The following is a 22,172-nucleotide window of genomic DNA, read 5'->3' on the forward strand; positions in this document are numbered from 1 at the left end:
CTCTTTCATCTGCTTTTAAATCCTGTCAGTCTAGTGAGCACTACTCAGGCAGGACTGAGCTGGCTCCTCAAAGACAAAATGAGCCAGGACCTCAGCATGGCAGAAACATGGGACACAACTCTTGTAGTCTGTCTTTCCAGCAGGTTGAAACTGCCATCTTTGCACTTGTCCCTACAGATAATATGCTCACTAAGTGCCAAGATATTAATCTAGGCAGTGGCATCCAATCCATGATATCTCAGTTCAGAGGAGGAAAAGCAAATTTAGCACAGCAATGCAGTGCAATATTTCTTGAAAGGACTGCCAGTGCCAAGTGCCAATGGATTTATCTTGTTAGGCAGTAAAAGCCCTTTTCCAGACACTGCTGACACAGGACAAAAGGATAATTTTGCTTTAAACTATTTGCCGTGAAGGTTAAAGTTAACAGTTAACAGGTGAGGATTTATTGGTCACAATAATTTGTTCCTAAGTGTTTCAGTGACTCTGCAGCTAAAAGTCCTCTGGCAAATGAATTTTCAGAAAGACTCGGAGTAGATCAGTGAAGTAGATCAGCAAATTGTTATAGATTTGCCATTTCCAAAGCAAGAAGCAGGATAAAAGCAAGACAAACCTTGCATGAAAATTCAAGTGAAGGATTAATGGCTGATAGTATGATCTCTTTTCACACTCCATTGACTTCAGCTCTGGCTTGAACTCTGTTAAACTTTAATGTCAATGTAAGTTACAAAGTGACTTGCTCTGACAGACTTACCTCTGGTCAGAAACAACTTTCAACTGCAAAAACACCTCTAAACCTAAGAGGCCAACTCTGTTCTGGGGAAAGAAAGCAAAATTAGGTCCAACCCCCTGAATGCAACAGATTTGTCACTGATTTGAGGTACAGCACAACGTTGTTACTTGCAGGTGGTGGAAGAATTTGCCTTTGCTTCCATTTTTCATGGAAAAGTCCAGCAGGATCTCAGGCAGATGGGGGCAGCAGCACCTCAAAATCTGAGCATTGCACCAGGCAAGAGCCACAGTCAGGGGAAACTTCTGTGTTCCATCAACACAGAGCTTTTGTTTAAACTTCCATCAGCCAGCTTAAAACCACAGTGATCTCTTTGCCCTTTCAATGAGTCCCTGTTCTTATTAATTATTTCATTAATAATAAATTCACTTTACTATTTTACACTGTTTTACCTATCTTTATCATATTATGCACTTGTTTCATAGCATGCCTGCATCCTTCCAGAAATCCATGAATCTGAAAAAATTTTCTTTTCACAGAAACTCCTGAAACATTCTGAAATCTGAGATTTATTTCAAATTTTCAAAGTATTTATGTCATTAATCTCTTAAAAACAATGTGTAATTCCAGAGAACCTCACTAAATTCAGTACACAAGAGATACACTACTCAAAAGTAGTACTGGTCTTCAGAACCCAACAATATGTATGAAATAACAGGCTTTTAGCACCTAAAAGTGAAAGATTTGTGGGGGAAAAAAACCAACACGTTGCAAATGCAGTAGGGATCCCAACCTATTTGGATTAGTGTGACTTATTGGCTTGCATCAAAACTTGAGCATGGAGAAACAAATACATCTGAAATGAATCTGCAACTCTGACTTACCAAGGTATTATTTACTAATTGTGGCATGAGGATTGTAAAATTGCAACAAATAACCTTGCTTAACCCCATTACTCTGCTATTGTCAGCACTTGGCTCTTGTGAAATTCCTGTGTGCTTGAGCATTTCTGCCTGCCTGCACTGCAGCTAGGGATAGCAAATAAAACCCTTGTGTCTGCTCAGCAGTTGGCAAAGTTTTATTTGCCATAATTCAGTCTGCATGAGTCAGCACTGCCTCCCTTCACAACATGGTCTGGCCTGTCTGGAAAGCTGCTTTCTCTATGGTTACATAGATGTTCTGTGAATCTCAAAATAATTCCAGTGTGGTAGGCAAAGAAGCCTTTGCCACACTGAACAAACAGAGTCCAGCTCCCCATCCACTGCTAAATAACATCAGTGCTTGGCAGGAACAAAGTTGGGACATGAATGTTTTATTTTATACAGCTATGAAGTAATAGAAAATCTTGCAAAATGAATACAGTAGCTATTTGTTATTTTAAAACCTGTGTGGGCTTCTGGTTCAGAAACCAAACCATCATCTCTAGAAATTCTATTTTTGATGCAGTGTGTGCTTTGTGCCTTCTACACCTTTTTGATAAATTGCTACTCAGAATCAATATCAGAAATATTCTGTTCTGTAAGGTGTGGAAAGCAAATATTAACTTGTCCTTTTGTTTATCCTGTTGTGTTTTATGCCTCCATTTTTAAATAAAGATGTGGGTTAAAAGACAGCATCTAGCATTTACTCAAAAGGAAGAAAGCAGTTGGACACTGCTGTAAATATGAAACCTGCAGCAGCACTGAGTGAGGGCTCTTTGTTTCTGTGTTAGCTGGAGGGAAAAAAGAGGAGGTGCAAAAGACAATTTGGCATGAATAATAGAGTTGAATCTAATAAAGGGGTCAGAGCTGTCACTCATCAGGTAGGTGTGGCTGTTCCTAAGTAGTTCTTTATAGCTGGGACAACAAGCTGGACTCTCCAGATGAGGAAATGCCACTCATTAGGAAGCAAAATTAAACAGGTCACTACAGGAGGAATGTGTGCAGGTTGCTATTGAGCAATTGCTGCTTTCTGACCACTCAGAAATATTTGTTGCTTTACGTTCCTCGATCTCTGACCAATAACTGTGCACAAAGCATGGCTTATTCTTGTAGTAACTGATTTCTGGTGTTCATTTGGCTCTGCTTTAACTTTATGTGTTTTAAATATACATTTGCAGGAAGATGTCTGTCATCAAGCTTAGACACTGCCTGGTCAGAGAACTTGGACAGGGAGAATAAAGCATTCACTTCTGGTGTGTTTTCCTGCAGCAGAGCAGAGAAAATAAGCAATATTATGGAGTAAACTAAGAGCAGAGAACAAATCACGTTACATTTTCCCACTCAGTTCAGGCTAAGCAATTTTATTTATGATCTTTTTTGCTGCCAGTGGAGATCTTTCCTTATTACTTTAAAGATAGCAAAATTGCTTGTAACAGGAAACTGAGGACAGAGTACAGATAATGATCAGAAAATAAAGCCTTAATGTGAAAATTGAATCACTAGTAATAGTAATATTTTCTCTATCTTCATTATATCTTGTTAGGATTTGGTGTTGTATGTTGGTTTTGGCTCAGACATGACAAGGAGATCATAGAATCATAGAATGGATTGAGTTTGACCTCAAAGATCATCTAGTTCCAATCTCCCTGCAAGGACACCTCCCACTAGAAGCCCAGGATAATAAATGATACCATAACAATCCTAGAGGATGAAACATTACTTGTAGTAAACCCTGCTTCTTTTCTGCTCCTCCCACATCTTTCATCTTAATTGCTCTCCTCTGAGTAGCTGTTGTGCTGCAACCCTGCCCCTATGTCTGGAACAAGCCTCTATCTTGTCATACCACTGGTTTCTTCTCCTTTCAGGTCCCTTTTCTATTATCAGTTATTATTAAGCAATTTCTTCTACTTTAATGGGTTTTTGAAACAAACTAATTAATTCCTGCAGTTTTAAGGGTTTTTGCCACTGTCTACTCATTTCTAGAAGGCTACTGTCACCAGAAGGGACTTTTATTTCACCTGGTATTTGACATCAGCCCCCAAAAACACGTGTTGAAGCTTGTGAAAAGCACTCTTTCCAAACCCTGAGATGCCCAAAGGCACTATTTGCAACAGTGCCTGTAGAAACTCCACCTTCATAAAAGTAGTGCTTTTGTTTTAAACCTACTTCAAGCAGTAGTCAAACTTCAAGTGGAAACTAATTTCATTTTCCATTTTAAAGATGTAATACTAGTTTGTGCCTCTAAAAGTACTAATAAAACATCTCTATAAGACCCTTAGGTTGAGTAAGAGTTCAACTTTACTTCAATGATGCATTTTTTTATAGCTGACACTAAACATTGTATGTCTACATACTCCATTTCCAAGGAGGAGTGACTTGAGGGGCTGCTGCATGCAAATGTGTCTGCACTGCAGGTTGTGAGTCCTTCTTCTCTTCCTGATAATTAATTAATCTTACAGATATTTATTCTTCTAGTATTTCTGATCAGCTCCAGTTCATTGTGATCATGTAGATGCATTGAATTTGTGCAGAATCAGAACACATAAAGCTCTGATGTGCTAATTTTTTATACCAGGTTGTCCTGCTAGGGAGTCAGCTGAATTTTTAATTCCCTACAACTCATTCCTCCCCTGGTAACAGGTCAAAAAGAGGTGAGTTTAAGACCCCACTGGGCATCCAGCTCTGGGGTCTTTAGCACAAGAAACACATGGTCCTGTTAGAGTGAGTCCAGTTCAGACCATGAAGATGCTGAGAGAGCTGGAGCACCTCTGGTATGAAGCAAAGCTGAGCAAGTTGGGATTGTTCATCCCAGAGAAGAAAAGGTTCCAGGGAGACCTTGTGGTCTTTCTGTACTTAAAGGGGCCTGTGAGAGAGAAGAAAAGGTATTTTCAGTGGGCCTGTTTCAGTGTGAGAAGGGGTAAGGGTTTTAAACCAAAAGAAGATCAATTTAGATTAGATATAAGGAAGGACTTTTTTACAATGAAGGGGATAAAACACTGTCAGGGAGGTTGTTGATGCTCCATCTCTGCAAACATTCAATATCAGTTTGGATAGAATTCAGAGCAACCTGTTCTAATTGAATATATCCATATATATATTTGGTTTTGGATTAGATGACCCTTGAAGGTCCTTTCCAACCCAAACTGTGCTACCATTCTGTGATTTTCCTGGCTTCAGTTTTGTCTCAAAGGAGATATTAGACAAGATGTGTAGTTATCTCAAATGAGGTAGATTGCTTCTTTCCTATAGGGATCTTACATTAATAAAGCAGGTCATTCCCCATCTGTCATATTTAGAGAATCAAATATCCCAACATCATTTATACAGTTCCTGCTTTATGTACTTTGATAGCTCAAAGGCAGTGGTTGAGCACAGACACGACCCAAGTTCATTTGCCTGTGGGACATAGCAGTAATATCAATTACAAGAGAAAGGAACCGTAAGGTTCTTTGAAAAGTCACCTAGTTCAATGTTCAAGGCATGATCAACTGTATTTACCAAACTCATCCAACTACTGTCTAACCTGTTCTTAAAGACTTTCCTTCATAGATTTTTACCCTGCCCTTCCCAATCCTTAACTACTGCGATCAGTAACCTGATCGATTTTGTCTTACGAGAAGAAACATGTATATCTGATTTATTGTTATCTTAATCCTCTCCACAATGGCCTTTATGAACCTGTGCACTGTTATGCCTGATGCAAGCACTTTTCTTCAGTCCAGAGCAGGCTGGAGGTGTTGCCAACACAACAAAGTCACATTTAGAACTGCTGTATGTGTACTAAACTGATTAAAGGCTGTGTTTTAAGAGGTGTTAGAAAGTCATTCAAGTGAAAAATGTCAGATGAGAGACTTTTTAATTGGGCTTCAGAGAAGCCTGTTTTTGACTTAGGGTTGCTTTGTTATCCCAAATAATTATTTGGAATTATATGAAACACAGCTCATGAAATCTGCAGATGACTTCAAAACAGCCCAAGGCCACCTGGGCCCCACGTTTTAATCCACCTACACAGCAAATATCTATGCATCAAAGCCGAGGCTGCTGTCTGTTCATAGGATAAAAATACAAAGCATGTTTTTGGGCTGGGTAGGAGGGAGGAGAATGTTGTATCTTCAAAAGCAGTGAATCAGATGAGGGCTGAGGAGGTCACAAGGGGTAAATGCACGAATGCTGCCAGTGCAATGTGGCAGCTGCAACAGCAAATGCAGACACCAGGTGTGTGAGCACAAATGCTGCCCAGTGCTAGGATGTGGCCATGGCCATTGCAGGGCACAGGAACGTGACTGTTCTGGAATCACCGTGAGTGATAAAAGGTGTAACAATCTGGAAAGGCTCATTAGGAACCCGGGACAATGAGTCAGTGGAAAAGTCTGTGCTGTACGAAGGTGATAGGTAATTATCCACCCAGCAAAAGCATGGCAGAAAGGCGCTGTAATCGTCTGTGCACAGAGAGAGATCACCTCGCTGGAGAAGGAAAACGTTTGGTGGTTAAAAATTATGGCATTTTTCATGTGTTGCCGTCCTACAGGATTCTTTAAATTTTTGTAAAGATAAACCCCTGAAACCGAGCAGTGCCTGGCGTGAGCCCAGTTTAGCTGCTGGTGCCTCAGCGCTGGTGTGGCGATCCCGGCGGGACACGCTTCCCATGGAAAGCACCAAGGCTGCTGTCACCTGCTCCCAGGTGGGAGAACTGACTATGAAAAGCCTTAGAGGCTTTTCAGCCTCTAGTGCAGATAGGACAGGGATAGAGCCGGAAAGCTAAAGCAAAGGTAACCTATGGAGCCGATGAGGAGGCAGCGGTTGGAATCGAGGCGGAGGCGAGCAAGGACGGGGTAAACCCTCTGTCAGTCAGGTGTTTAAGCAGCGGCTGTTGCCGTATAGCAAAGGCACCGACAGGCCTGGACGCCGGAGCGCGGCTCTGTTTGGAGAGCCCAGCCCCGACACGGAGGCCGCAGCTCGGCACACAGCGACCCCTCCACCGGGCTCCAGAGCCCCGTCCCGGCCGCGGCGGAGCCCGGCCTCGGGCAGCGCCCGCCCCCGCTTCCTCCCCCGCCCCCGCCGCCATGTTGTGGGGCCGAGCGCCGCGGGAGGCGCAGGGGCCGCGGCCCGGCGGAGCCGCCTCTCGGGGCAGCGCAACAGGTACCGGCGGGGCGGGGGGCGCGGGCGGCAGCGCTGCGGGCTCCGCTGCCGCGACGCTTTATTTTATCCCTTAGCTGAGTCTAGGCTCCATTTCATTTTTTTAAATCTTTTTAGGTTTGGTTTTTTTAATTTTTTTTTTTTTTTCATTTTTTGGGTGGGGGTGGTGTCTGGGGCTTTGGGCGGTAGCGGCGGTGGCTCCCGCTGCCGGCGCTGCCCGCGCTCCCTCAGCGCTGCGGGCGGACGGATCGCGGTGCCCGTGCCCAGACAGCTCCGGAGCAGGGGAGCGCCCTGCCGAGGTGAGGTGACTCGGACGCGTTTATACAGCCCGGTTCCTTCTGGTGATGGGGATTTTGTTCCGTCTGGTTAACTGTGAAAATCCTGAGTTTGGAGGAACCGAGCTGGTTTCTGCAGTTAAAGTTTGCAAACTGTTCTGTCTGTAAATAGACTGGCTTTTCTCGGTCTGGTTTCGACTTCTCACCGCGGCATGTCGTAATTCAGAAAATAAAATGAGGCTGAGGTACGTGATTCGATTCCCTAAACATTAAGGTACCATTTTGAATACAGTAAATAGTTTTCAGGGCAGTTGAGGCTTTGACATCTGTCACTTTACAGAACCCGAAAGTAGATCGTGCTTTAAGATAGTTGACTGCTTTCTTTGGAGTTATTCTTGCAGCGGCTCTCTTAAACATCAGTCGGAAATTCCGCATGTAAAACATGGGAATGAGAAGTCTCGAGCTTCTTTGCCCCTGTGTCCAGGCTGCCCGATCGTGTGCGTGGCTCTTTTGGGAAAATGATGTTTTTTGAACTCGTTTGCTGTTGGTGCTGGCCTGCGGTGGCCGCAGCTCCCACGCCGGACTGTGCCCAGGAAAACTCGGTGTGTGAGCAGAGCGTGGTGTGGGTAACATCGGGGGCCCATAAATTGCTACTTGCTCTCAAGAACTTTTTATCATTCCTCTGAAATTTGCTTGTAACAACCATCTATATCGGCTGTTGCGATGGTGACACCGCGAAGGTAATGAGCGCTAGGAACTAGTTGGATAAATAGCTACCCGGGCTTCGTTCTGCTGCCCAGCCTGGTTCATTTTTGTTACCTTCTTTCCACTCTACCTCCCTGTTCTGTTTGTGTCTATTTTTTTATTCTGACTCAGCTGGGAGGGGCATTCACACCGCCGTACCTCTGAGTATTTAGGGAAACCCTAATTCGGTCTCTGGGCTCCGTGTGATGTTCTGAAGAGAACTGCATGCTGCCTGCAGACGTGGGTTTAGGCTGCTCCGTGCTCTCTGTTGAACAGAATTTTTTGTTAGATTAGCCTCCTAATTCAGATGCCTAAATTAGATCAAGTGAATATGCTTATCCTTTTAATTGCTATCCTGAGGGAATTGCATTTACTTTTTTCTCCTCCATCTGTACAAGATCTGGGGTACAGGACGTTTCCCTGGCTGAGCTGTAGCTGTCACTGTAGTAGAAATAAAGAGGATGTTCCTTTAGCAGTGGCAATAACAAAATAGGGTACCTAGATCTGTTTGTGCTAATCATAAAAATAATGGGATTATTTACCAAAGACGCTGGTCAAAGCACCAGAGCTTTATGGATACTTATTTTATTAACTGTTCTTGTAGACAGAATGAGATAGATCAAAGTGGAAGTGACACATAGATGATTTTGAACTGTGTTTTTGAGAAGGCTTTATTTATTGGGACTTAGGTATTGCAGTGATTTGTAGCACAGCAGTACTTACAGTAAAGATTTTACAAATATTTCTGTCGTATTCTTTAATGTTGAAAAGTGAATTAATTTCATGCCATAGGAAGGTAGCAGCTATGAAAAATGAAGCTAAGCCTGTAGATGATAGTATTTCTTCATTGAGCTGATTGTCAGGAGCTGGTGAGGAAAATGAGGCAGCATGTGGAAAGTGAAAGGTGATGTGCATGCTCTGCTTGGGATGTTATCAGAAATCTTTACAGCCTTTGAAAATAGCATCTGTCAGGAAAATGCTGTGGGATTAGTTCCTGAAAGGCAGTGTAGTCCAGATTAGTTCCTGTCACAAATTGAGACAGATGTCTCTAGTCTGAGAGATAATTTACTTACAAACTTTTAACTAACAGGTTGTCTGCTTTTGCCTCAAAATGTTTAATTTGATCAGCATGCAAAGTATGTGAAAAAAGCATTTAATGAGATTTTTCTTTTAAAGGCCAGAGCTGTTGTCTTTGTCTTTTTAAAAACTGGTTCAAAAATTGGACATCTTTATTTGTAATGTTAATTTCTGGCCTATTTTCACATGAAAGGAAATACCTCCAGTATCTCAGTTTTTAAAGAAGCTTTTAACTGCTTCCATTTGTTTTTATTTACCTTAAATGTGGTTACAGAACAATATTTGTTTTGAAGGGACTTCTGGAGATCATCTGGTCCAACCTGAAAAGCATGGCCAGCTTAGGTCTGGTCACTCAGAGCCAGGTCTGGTTGTGTTGGGATTATCTCTGAGGGTGGAGGTCCCAAACACTCACTGGACAGCCCTCTCCAGTTTGGTACCCACACTGGCTCAAAGTCCCATCCCCTTGCCCAGGCTGCCCCATTGAACAGTACTGGCCACAATATCAGCTCCATCATTAGTTCCCATTGAACAGTACTGGCCACAATATCAGCTCCATCATTAGTTCCCATTGAACAGTACTGGCCACAATATCAGCTCCATCATTAGTTCCCATTGAACAGTACTGGCCACAATATCAGCTCCATCATTAGTTCCCATTGAACAGTACTGGCCACAATATCAGCTCCATCATTAGTTCCAATGAGATGGATTTGGGACTACTGACCACAGCCCTCCAGGTCTGCTTCTCAGGCAGGTTTTCCACCCATTTAGCAGACAGCTTTTTCAAACTGTCTTCCACCAGTCTGGCTCTGGGGTATAGTGAGGATACCAGTAAGGATACTGTGGGAGACATTGTTAAAAACCTTTACAGTGTCAAAACAAGCTGCTGTGCCTTTGTTCACAGCGCCAATCAACTCGAAGATGAGATATGTCAGTTTTGTCCTCAATAGCCACGGGCCTTTTTCCATCACCTCTTTCTTCTTCAAGCATCTGTAGGTGGGTCCCAGGAGTATTTGCTCTACAACCTTTCTGGGGACTGAAGTAAGACTTAGCAGCCTTCAATTTGCCTTTTTCCAGTCACAAGGATCCTTGACCAGTCACCAAGACCCCAAAAAATAACAGTTTGGTCTTACAGTGGCATTAGCCAGTGTTCCTGGCAGCACTGGGGCTGTGATTTGTTCCATATATATGTATGCAATCATTCTACTGACTTGTTTTCATGATATTTTGAGTTTCCAAATAACTCATTGTTTTCAGTTCATTGCAATGTTAAATCTCTTGGTAAAGGATATTAGATGATGGGTCCTGCCATGTTTTTAAGTTTCGGGGTGAAGCTTGATGTAGACAGTCCTGTGAAAATCATGAGAACAGTAGTTGGCTGACAGAACTTGGGGTGTTGGTTGGATTGGAAGGTTCATTTTATGTGGCTGAATGATTGAAGAAGTCAGTAACCCTTCTTAGGCTTTTTTGTCTTAAGTGATTATAAACATAACAAAGATAAAATTGTGCTAATTGGTGAGTTTTCTGTATTTTGTGACAGACTGATCTATTTCAAGCACGATCACTTGTCAGTAAAACACTTAACACAAAGTGTACTTTTAGATTCAGAGTGCAATAGGGTAGTTACTGTATTTCTTTCACCTTTAGAAACTTACTATCATCCTTTAATTTCATCTTTTTAAATTGCATTTTTCTTGTCTGCCTGGTTGGTGATAGATGACACATCAGACTATTCTGAAGGGAAGCACTCATGTTTTAGTGGCAGGTTGGATTTCTGGAAGGGCTAAGCAGCTGTTTTAAATGATCCTGAAATTTTCCAATGCTTTGTTGCAAATATTGCAGGTAGCTGAATTCCCTCTGGTATGGTATGTCTGAATCCTGATCAATATAGAACTGGGAGATTCATGTCTATGGGTAAGTTCAGGTTCCTTCCAGTGACAAACCAATGTAAGCCAAAATTTCAAGCCAGCTGTGAGTAGTGAAGCCTTGTTTTCTGTGGCATTCATGTCTGAGTCTGATCAGATGGGAGCCTGTGTTGAATTTTTTCTTGTGGCCAGTATATTTAGAGTGCCTTTTACCCATGTGGATCCTCTGGTGTCTAATATAGGTACTCAAACATACAGCAGTCTTTCTCTTCCTTGAGGGCACTAAATTTGGTTGTACCTTCTCTGTCTGGTTGCCTGTTTTTTATGAATATTATATTCAGTCAAGATCCTTCTGTTAAGCTTAGTTCATGTTAGGTGATGGATTTCATCCTTTGATGAGTAGTTAACTACTCATGCCTCATACTCTGAGAAAGGCAAGCTAAGAATTCAGGCATCCTGGTTGCTTGGTTACTATAATGTTACTGCTTTCATTAATTCACTTGTATTTTTTGGTGGTTTTTGTGTGGTGTTTTTGGTGGATGGTGTTTTTTGTTGGTTTTTTAATTCTCAAATTTATTTAAGGATAAATCTTTAGAAAATAAATAGGAGACTTAATTTTATGAGGTGTTATTTGTTCTCCCTACTTCTATGTATACATTGTTTTATTGCTCTTTGCAAGATGATACAGGGACTATACTAACTAGTTTTTCTGCTACTGTTGTGCCATTAGCACCAAGTGTTGTAAAGGTGAGGATTAGGTCACATAAAAATTATAAAATAAAAATGGAGCTGGTGAAATATCATTTTTCTTCAAACTGCGAGTATTTATAACTTTGTCAGTATAGGAACAGAGCCTGGCCAGGTTGGTTACTTGGATCTTAGAGTTAAAATAATGGATTGAACATTAATATATAGGTGAGCACAGCGTTGTGTAACTCTTATTTTCAGAACAACACATGAAATTCAAATGATGTAACATGATGACAGTAGCAGCACAAAGTATTGGAATTACCTAATAGAGGACAAGTACCTGAGAACTATTTTTAAACATTTTGGCAGTTACAGCTAGTTGGAAAGGAGTGGTTGATCCAGAAAAGTCACAGCTTTTTTAGAACATGGATTCTGAGAGCAGCCAGTTTGACTTGAGACACTTTGATATGGGATATTGTTGCTTCAGAAGTAGCAGGTAATTCTGAGCTGGCTCTACTAGTGAAAATGTTTGAGGCTGATGCAAGTGGAGCTTATGAAATGCTGTGGCATCAGTCGTGAGCTGTATCTGCAGTTAGTGATTCAACAGCATACACATGAAGTAAGGGAAGAACAGGAAATGGGAGTTAACTCTTCTTTGTTTCTAAAAATATTACAATTGGAATGTGAAAAAAGATTACCTATTATGGCTATACTAATAAATGTATTAAAAAATAACAGAGCATATTTAAATAATACTTTAGTCTTATCTTTCAAAGGTCTAGAATTTTACTAATAAAAAGCTAAAACTTTCTAGCTTTTTCCACTACACTCTTATGACTTTAAGGTAGGAATGTGTCTTTCTAACTGAGATGCTTTTGCCCCTTGAGATTTTACATGATATTGTGATGTTGGTCTAACATGGGTGATAATTGAATCTCCAGATCATGAAATTCAATTTGGTGGTCAAAACATTATTACTGTATGCTCTAGAGCTCTGTGCCAAAGGTTTAAGAGACCACATTTCAACCAGATGATTTGGAGGATGGTTCTTGATAATGTAAGTGTGGATGCAACTTGTGGATGCCAGTGGGGTCATTCAGAGCAGGAGTTTTCAGCTGGGGCTGAGGTGCTGTGTGCTGCCAGTGTCCTGGGTCCAGCTCAGAACCAGCTGGGTGGGATCTTCATTACACCCACACTTTTCTGTGTCACTTTGGGGAATGCATTTTTACCCATTCATTATCCAACTGATATACTCCTACCTAGTTAATTTTTTTTGTTTTGACTGCATATGCTAATCTTTGCTTCTTCTCCCACGAGGTTTCCCTGTTTTTTGATTCATCAAAGATGAAATACCATTTCTGTGCTTTAAAGGCTTCTTGTGGCCTTTCTCCTCTCTGCTTGTCATCTCATTCAATTTTGAGAAGTTAAGCCTGAAATGGTTTTGTTCACCAGTCCAGTTTGAAAGCAGATACCTAAATTGTAAATCCAGTCTCACTGAATGTTTTACTGTCTTTGGTTTTACAGATAGTCCAAGATTGTTCTCTGCTGAGCAGAGAAGAGTGCTCACATAGCTTTTGTTCTATGCTTTGCTATAGCAGCACATTAGATGTTGTGAATATTTTGCACTGTTATCTGTGTCTGAAAGCTGAGCAGCAAGTTAAATAGCATCTCTTCTGCCATAACAAGAAAATAAACTTAAAAATTCTTCTGTTAGTTTTTTTTTTCCCCTCTGTTAGCATTTTGCTTGTGCTTCTGATGGATGGACCGGAGTGAGCTCAGAATTTCTCTCTAAGGTGGCAAGATTTTAAATGAACAACCTTAAAAGTAATATGCTTTCATGTTCCAGTCATGGCTGAAGTAAGAAAACAATGAAAAGAAGACAACTCATCAAATACTTATGTCTTGCCCAAGTCCACATTGGCATGAATTAGGAGTTACAGTGTGAAAGTGGAGAACTGCAGGTTTCAGGGTGTGTGGACCTCACCAAACAGCATTTAAGGGTAATTGCACAAAGCTTGCAAATGATTAGATGTGAGAATTGATGTGTTTTAAAACAGAATCTAAAAAAAAAAAAAAAAAAAAAAAAAGGCATATGGAATGAGGAGTCATGTGAATTAGAAAGTAGGAAGCAAAAAAAAAAACCAACCCAAGAGTATTTTAAGTTACCACCCCTTGAGGAGCAAGCATATCTCACTCAGCTCTCTGGAAAGGTTACAGTATGTAGCCTGGAGTTACTTCTCAAAGGCAGAAGCTCAGAGCCTTTAAAAAAAAACATCTTATAAATAGTCTACTTTTTTTTTTTTTCCATTTTCTTTTTAAGCAAAGCAAGCAGAGGTGATGATGTCTGTCTGTCTGTCTGGGATCAGGTGAGGGAATGTATTTTCCCAGGGCGTGACAGAGTTGGGTTCAATTCCCATCTTTTCCTGAGGAAGTTTGTGTCTCCTGGGAGTAGGGCCAGGGAATTAAATAGTGAGCTTCCTGAGGTGGGATTCCCATTCTCTCCCTCAGAATAATTTCTTCCTTGCAAAGAAGATTTGAAGCTGGAGGGGCATGGACAGAGAGGGACCTGTGGATCTCTACCTTAATGCAGAGAATTAAAAATAAAATGAGAGAAACCTTCTTCTAGGAAGGAGGAAGGAAAGATCAGTTTTAATCTCCAGAAACAGAGGAGAGAGCTGAGCTGTGTCTTGATACTTTGAATGGGTTCTTTCACAGCTGAGCAGCTGTGTAAGAAATAGAGTGTACCCAGCAATAGTGACCACACAATTCTATTTTTTGAATAGAAACAGAGATCCTTGTATTTTGGATGGTCAGTATATTCAGAAAACCTATTAGTCAGGCAAGGTGGGCAGAAGGGTGTTTGTCACAAAAATGCTTTTTGTGTTCTGTCGGGATCACAGAATCACTAGTTTGGAGGAGACCACCAAGATCATAGAGTCCAACCCATGCCCTAACACCTCAACCAAGCCATGGCACTGATGTCACATCCAGTCTTTTTTTAAACACATCCAGGGATGGTGACTCCACCACCTCCCTGGTCAGACCATTCTAGCACTTTATGTTCTTTCCGTGAAATACTTTTTCCCGAAATCCAACCTGGATCTGCCCTGGCTCAGCCTGAGACTGTGTCCTCTCATTCTGTCATTTGCTGCTTGGAGAAAGAGACCAACCCTCACCTGAGCCCAGCCACCTTTCAGGGAGCTGTAGAGAGTGATAAGGGCAGCCCTGAGTCTCCTTTTCTCCAGGCTGAACACCCCCAGCTCCCCCAGCCATTCCTCACAGGGTTTGTGTTCCAGCCCCTCTCCAGCCTCCTTGCCTCCTCTGGACACTCATATTGGGTAGGAAGTTTCACAACGAGCAAGGAAAGGGCTCCATACCTTAAGAAATAAGGTATGAAAGTTTAATATTGGTTAGTTTTTTTTTTTTAATATCAGAATATTAACTAAGGCTCTCAGTGCTGTTATCTACAGTAGCAGGGGGAGCAGGAAGAGCCAGCAATGTGCTACCCACAGTCAACTCCTCCGTTTTGTCACTGATGTCATTCATCTGCTATCAGAGTGGGTGGACTTTGTAAGCTGGCCACAGTGCATTTTGAAAAGGCCATGTGGCTTTGTATAACTGTACTGTATAAAGGAGATAAATGCTTGGCCTGCCACAATTTTGAGATGTTTTTCTTTTTTTTTTTTTCCTTTTGTCAGTAAACTCTTATACCAGTATGTCTTGAACAAAGAGAAGTTCTAGTCTGTGCTGCTTTATAATGCATTACTAATGCTTCTTATTCTCTCATTTTTAAGAGAGTACTCCAGAAAAGCAGGAAACAACTACATGGGCTATTACAGGGTCACTGCTTTGCAAATATGAGTTGTCTTTGTGTTGTCCAGATCTAAAGGTGTTGCAAAGAGTAAATCAGGTAACTAGTGCTGCAGTCTCTGTCCTTGTTAATTGGCTCTTCCAGTGAAATTCTTATACATCAATATATCTTCTCCTGCCAAGGAGAAAAGGAAAAGAGTAATAGTGTAACCACACATGCTGCTTTCATGGTATTTGCTTTCTTCCAGACAGAGCCTGGTGCACCAGACCTTCATTCCTGCTAAAACTATGTGACTGTGGTTTTTCTGAGAAATGTTCTGAAAAAAAAATTGATTCAAGTATAAATATTAAAAAAGATTGTGGTAAGGCTGCCCTTCAAAAAATGGCAATATGCCTAAAATAGAGAAAACAAAAAGCTTTTTTCCCTTCTCCTGCATTCTGCCCAGCTCTAATGTTTTCTAATGCTTTCAGCATGGTCCTGATGTGCTCCCTGCTTCTTGCAATCTCTTCATTTCTTTTCTCCACTTGTATCAACTATAATGAACACTGAGTGGGGGAACAGAAGTCACAGTCTGGCAGGTCAGTTTGTGAAAACAATTAGTGCTTTAGAGATTGGAGCTAGTCAGATGGCTTGTTTACAAGAACTTGCTGTTCTGCTGTTTAAATGGAAGATCCAAGTTTTCCTGTTTTCACCCTAAATGGCAGCAGGACTTAATGTCATCTACAGTGTTCATAAGGATGTTTGATCCTGTTGTTACACTGTGGATTTTGTGCTGTCTGCCACAGTTTATTACAACTGATGACTGAGTTCACCAAGCACATCTTCTAGATGTGCTTTGCAGAAACAATTTTCTGTGAAATGCTGTGGTGGTAATGGCCATGATTTCATCCATATAATCTCTTTGGGACACTGGTTACAGTATTTTCTTGATTTTTATTTTCTTTCTGCAGTGAACATTTATATGTGGCATTGTGTAATGCATTGTGTAAAAAAGGTCCTTGGAAATTTCAGCTTTCACCTCCATTAATGATTAAAAGTTATCAGAATCATTCTAAAGAAGTGTAAGTTTCTCTTAAAGTGAGAATATTTTGCTGAAATTCCCCTTGGTAAATAAGTGGTTCACACTTGTGTCCTAAAGGCTTAAGGTGCTTTTACACTTTTGTAATATTTATAGATGATGATTGCAGCAACTTTGTTTGCAATTTGTGAAAATAAGCTGATTTTAGCTCTAATATATGCATAATCTCCAAGCCTTGGGGATGTGCTGAAGAAATGCAGAGGACAGAATACTTGAGGCAAGCTCTATTCTTTGGGAAGGATTCTTTTCACAAAGTTGTGAAAAATGTGTGATTTAAATTTCAATAGTTTAATAGTTTTTCAATAGAATTCAAGTTTACTGGACTGTTTCCTCCTTCTTTAAAAAAAATGAGGGGAAATTATAGTGCAGCAATATTTTTATTCTTCCTTTTTTACTTCTTGGTACAATTGAGAACAGGTCACTGGAGAAGTATCTGTGTTTAGTGTAGTCCTGGTGTCTGAATGATGTGGATCTGTGCAGAGGGATAAGAATGTGTTCCCAATGTTGCTGAGATACAAAATCCTGTAAAAGTCCCATTTATGATTTTTAATTGCTTCCATAAGGTCATAGTTTTCTCTGTTTGTAAAGATTACCGTAGGAGGATTTTGTTACCCTCAAGTTTAGAATTTATTTAAAATATGACAGAGTCTGCATATAGACATAATAGTGAGACAACAGAGCTAAATCATTATTTAATCACATCACACTGCTGTAATGTACTCTCAGTACAGACTTGCTGGGCAGTTCCTTCTTGTGTTTGGACCTTGGGTGTTGGTTCATCTACATGGCAATGCCCAGCAGAGATTTACCAGGCTGGTTCAGCCCAGACTTGGAAAACTTGGGGAATTTTCAAGTACATTGAAGAATGTTGTGTTGATAATTAGGGCAGGGATGCTCATTATTTCTGCTGATCAACCAGCAACACCTGTCTTCTGTAGATGCCTCATAAATAGGAATGGCCTTCACCAAGCGAAAGTGACATCAAAGTCCTCAAAATTTTTCTGATGAGATTGATTTTAAAATATGGTATAGTTGTGATTCTAGGGACATTAAAATGAGGAGAAGGGGTTTCCCCATTTAGTGTGCATGAAGCTGCCTGTGTTACATCTCCCACTCATGTGCTCAGCAGTAGAGGGTTTTAAAAACTCAATCTGCACAAGCCATTTCAGCAAAACCAAAGTGAAATGTGACTGTATAACTGTGAGTTGTATGAAGTATTTTAAAAATGTATCTTAAGAGTTAATCAGTTCACTATCAAGACCTATGTTGTCTGATAATTATCTGACTTGTGTTGTGTGGCCTCCCCTCAAGTACTGTGTCCAGTTTGGGATCCCACAGTGTAAGGAGCATATAAAAACACCAGAATATGTCCAGAGGAGGGAAACAAGGATGGTGAAAGGAAGACTTCTGAGGAACAACTGAGAATGTGAGATTTGTCCAGTTCAGAGAAGAGACTGAGGGGGTGGCCTCATTGCTGGCTACATCTTCCTCATGATGGGAGCAGCAGTGGAAGTGCTGGTCTCTTCTGGTGATGGGACATGAGGGAATGGCTTGAAGCTGTATCAGGGCATGTTGGGATTGCATATAAAGAAAAGTTCTCCATGCACAAGAAGCTCCCCAGGGAAGGGGGCATGGTCCCAGCTGGTGTTCATGAAATGTTTGGCCAGTGCTCTTTAGGTGCATGGGTTAGCTTTTAGGGTATCCTGCATGGAGTCTGAAGTTAAACTCAATGACCCTCTTGTGTCCCTTCAAACCTGGGTATTCTATGTTTTTGTGATTACTCATTAAAAAAAAAAAAAAACCAAAAAAAACCCAAACAAATAAAAGCTGCCTGAAATTAAGAGAATAAAGTGAGTTGGAGGAAAGATCAAATATATAGCCTTTAACCAGTAAGATTAAATCTGCAACAAGTCACATGCAGGTAGAAGTCTGCTGGCTCTGGGGGTGTTCTCCAGCATCCTACTTCTGTGTCATGGTTTCAGGTTCTGTTTTAGACCTCCTTGACAGAACAGCTTTTGCAGAGAAATGTGCTGTAGAAATGTTTAACAACATTGGCAGCATTTTCCAGGAAGGCTCTTTATAGATCTCAAGTGTCTCTTGGTAGGCTGCTTGATAGGTCTGTATCTTGGAACAAGTCCATGCTTCCTTTTTTCATCTTTCTGTGGTTAATGCCTTGTGTCATTGTGAGAGATCCTTTGGACTCACCAGTCACTTCATTTGCTGTCTTTAAGTAGATATATATACATGTGTGTGTAGCCACAAATGTATGTATGTATAATAATGATAATTTGGACTATATATGGAGAGAGAATTTTTAACAACTGATCCCAGACATTTTTAATGTTATTGAAGAAACATACAATGGATTAAAAAAAGAATTATTTCCTGTCCTTTCCAGTTGTGTGGTTTTTTGCTGAGATGTGCAGGAGTTCCTTTAGCAGAAGGGAGTATGTGGGATGTAATATTTCTCTACTTAATATTAAAATACATGGCTGTATTGAGAGGTGAAGGTTTTTTTCGTGTATGTGTGTGGGTAGGTTTGGTGTCTGAAAAGGAGGTGAGTGAGATGTGTTTCGTGTTTTTTTAGATTAAAATAAATATTTCATTTTTCTAGCTTCATCCTGTACAATAGTTTGTCCACAGAGGGCACAATGGTAATGATATATAGATTTCAGTATTTAAGTAAAATTATCTCATCCAAAACACAAGCTCACTTCATTGTCTTAGTTCTACATTTGTAAAGCTATTGTTCATGCTTTTCCCTCAGATAATTATTAGTGATTATTTTGCAATTCTAAAGAATTCTTTATACTCTTGAAAGAATGCGTACTGGAAAAAGAAAGTGTTAGTACTCTGATATTTATTATAAAAGTAAATTCTGTTGAGACCCCCATTTAAATGTTGCTTTTGAGTCTTTATGCAGTAGTAGCTCAGGAGAAGGAATAACTTCATTGTGTTGCTTCTGCGAAACTGGCTGATGACAGATTTTTGTAGGGACAAGCCTTTTCTTCAGAAGAGTGTTTTCTTTGTTAATAGTGCGTGTGGAGTGGATGAATTTGAATAATAATTGGTTTTCCACTTTGCTCAGCAGCAGCATTTCCTTATGGAGCTGAGCACTGAACTTTTCTTGGGTTTTTTGTTTGTTTGGGGTTTTTTTGGGTTGTTTTGTTTTGTTTTTTAATGAAACGCTAAATATTTACCGGGTGGAGCTGGCAGGGATGTGCCCAGCCGTATGTCCCGACGAGCCGGGAGCTGTTTGTCTACATCACTCTGAACACTTGGTACTGTTTTCCTTTAAGAACCGCCACAAGGTTCAGGACTGCACTGCACATCCAAAAAAAAAAAAAAAAAAAAAATTAAGAAAAAAAATTCCCTCTCCCCCTCCCGGTGTAAATGCCGCTGGCTCAGCAGCCCGGGCCGGGCATTGTTTGCTGTCGGAAGCGGGGCCGGGACGGACGCGCCCCGCTCGGCGCTGCCCTTGTTGCATTATTAATGGCACGATGTTTTCATGTTGCAGATGGCTGAGGGCTAGCGGGGTGCAGTCGGGACCATGATGGCTCAGTTTCCCGCAGCCGTGAATGGTGAGTAGCTGCGGGGTGCTCAGGCAGGGGTGGGAGGTTTGGGATTTGCGGTTTGTTTGTGGGTTTTGGTCACTTTGCTGCAGATCGCTGTCGTAGCCTGAGCCGGTGCTGCGAGGGGAGCAGCATCACTGCGGTGTAATTTGGGCTACGGAGGCGCCTGGAGTGGCTGACAATCTCGGATCGTTTACAGGGCTGAGCAATGTGTGAGCTGTAATGCCAGCGCTGCCTGGCTTTAAGCAGGGAATATGCTAAGTAATAGTTGATTAAACTTGCATACCTTCTCTGTTACGTAATTCAGCACAAAATGTGTCCCATGGTAGTCTATTATGCTGTTTATTTTAAACAAAATATTAAATGTATCAAACAGTCTGTGACATTGTTGAAAACAATCAGCATTTCTCAAGAAAAAAAAGCGAAAGATAATTTTCCTCAGGATTATGCTTTTTCCACTACAGAAACTTTTGAATATGTTTCTTGGTGATTTCCTTTTGAAGACATATTGGAGTTGGAACCTTAAAATTGCTCTTGCGTGTGTGTATGGGATGGAGCTTTTATTTTTAGAGAAGCTTTATTGATGAAGGTGTGATTTGTAAAGAACTGCAAAAAAATTTGATATTTACATGTTGCTATTTACAGAGCTGGCCAAAATGCCAATACAAGTATGGAAACAATGTTTTGTACTTTAGATACTCCTGATAAGGCGTATTTCTCCAGATAAAAATAGAAAAATAGATACAGGAATGAGTATTTATCTCATGTAACTGTGAAGGTTACTGCAGGACTGGAAGGTCTTTAACGAATTTAGAAAATTGTCACTGAGATAAATTGGGAAAGGGTTTCTGGGTTGTTTTTTTTTTTTTTTTTTGCCCAGAACAGCATTCAGATTTCAAATTAAACCTCTGTTTTACAAATCTGCTTCATGTGAGTGTAAGACATTTTGTAAAAAAAAAATAAATCTGTGTAATCAACACTTTTTTTATACCGTCAGCTGCAGCTTTTTTCAGACTTTGTTTCACAGACCTTACAATAAAAGCCAAGGAAAATGAGTCAATAAATACTAGGGGAAATCCTATAGATCAGATTATTTTTTTTCACTTAATTGGACATAATGGATTTTTTTTTTTTATTGTCACATGGATTTTGCTTCTCAATTTAAAATAAACAGTCAGAAGCTCTCTTTGAAGAAGATACAGCTTTGTGTTCTTGGCTGTCTGTCTCTGTGGTTGATGTATGTGTAAGTTATTTGATGTCTTTTTGTTTGGGTTTTTTATTCCTTGGTTCTGTTGGAGGACTGCAAGTGTGCTGTCAGTGCTGACCACATACACTGCTCTCAGAAGCTTTAGTTTGGGAGAGTGATCCTTGATCTGAAATCCCTTGGGCAGTACTGTCTGCCACTCTCAAAAGGAATGGTGTCAGAGGATGCTGCCTTTCCCCTCTCAGAATTTTACTGTGTTGGAAGGGATAGTAGGAGAGAGACTGAGGAAGAGTCACACCAGGCAATAGTTAAACTATTACTCCTCACAGAGTAGTTTGGATGACTGTGCCAACTGTGTGTAGTCCTGCAGTCTTATTTCTTATCAGAACTGGTGAAATTTCAAAGCAAAACAAAGTCAAGAGTTTTAAGCAATAGTTTTAATGTGATTTCTAGGTAAATACTGAGCCACCTTTGCTGTTGAAGTTGTTCTCTAATCTTTGTCCCTCTTCCCTGCTACACAGCATTTACAAGCACTGCTGTAGTGGTTGCATTCAAAGTAGCTCACCTGCATTTGCCACTCATTGCAGGAAACCTCTAATTATGTTGTTAGACCTTGGTAGTGACTTGAAGCTTGAGATGAGGAATGTGGTTATGTGTGAGGCAACCAAGCCATTAGGCACTTCTGCAGCCTGGGAGCACTGGCTGCCTACCTCACCTTTGTGTTAGCACAGCATTGACCTTCTCTTTTGTACCTTCCTGGGGAAATAGTGGGTTCCTTCTGTGGGAAAAAACCCTCTTATTCTTACCAAGGTACAATATACTTTGCTTTTAGTTCATAACTAGTGTAATGCATGAAGTAGTTTCCGTTTCTGGGTTATTTTTGGCATTCAGTGTTACAGAAAAGTGAGTGGATGGCAGGGAGCAGATGTGTGTACAAGTGTGTGATTATGTGACACAGTCTGAGATCTGCAGGGCTCAAGCCTCAAACAAATACAAATGGGAAATTCTACACTTTATTTCCCAGCCTAAGCAGAGAAAGCTGCACTGCACAGGATCCTGAGAAGGAAGGGGAA

The 22,172-nt window shown here is 40.8% G+C and overlaps 1 protein-coding gene across 6 annotated transcripts in view; it reads left to right on the forward strand.

Moving 5' to 3' along the window:
- The first annotated feature begins 6,688 nt into the window (after positions 1 to 6,688).
- The window catches only part of ITSN2 (intersectin 2), a 78,979-nt gene continuing 63,495 nt past the window's right edge, over positions 6,689 to 22,172 (forward strand). For 2 of the 6 annotated variants that reach the window (XM_079298026.1, XM_079298029.1), the window contains exons 1-2: positions 6,690 to 6,786; positions 19,841 to 19,904. In XM_079298026.1, coding sequence (XP_079154152.1) covers positions 19,874 to 19,904 — 31 coding nt within the window. In that variant the 5' untranslated portion in view covers positions 6,690 to 6,786; positions 19,841 to 19,873. Of the gene's footprint in view, positions 7,083 to 7,278; positions 7,304 to 19,840; positions 19,905 to 22,172 lie in introns of those variants that run through there. The other 4 variants (XM_079298032.1, XM_079298031.1, XM_079298027.1 and 1 more) reach the window with 4 other exon arrangements.

The sequence above is a fragment of the Erithacus rubecula genome, assembly GCF_903797595.1.
Source record: "Erithacus rubecula genome assembly, chromosome: 2".
NCBI lineage: Eukaryota > Metazoa > Chordata > Aves > Passeriformes > Muscicapidae > Erithacus > Erithacus rubecula.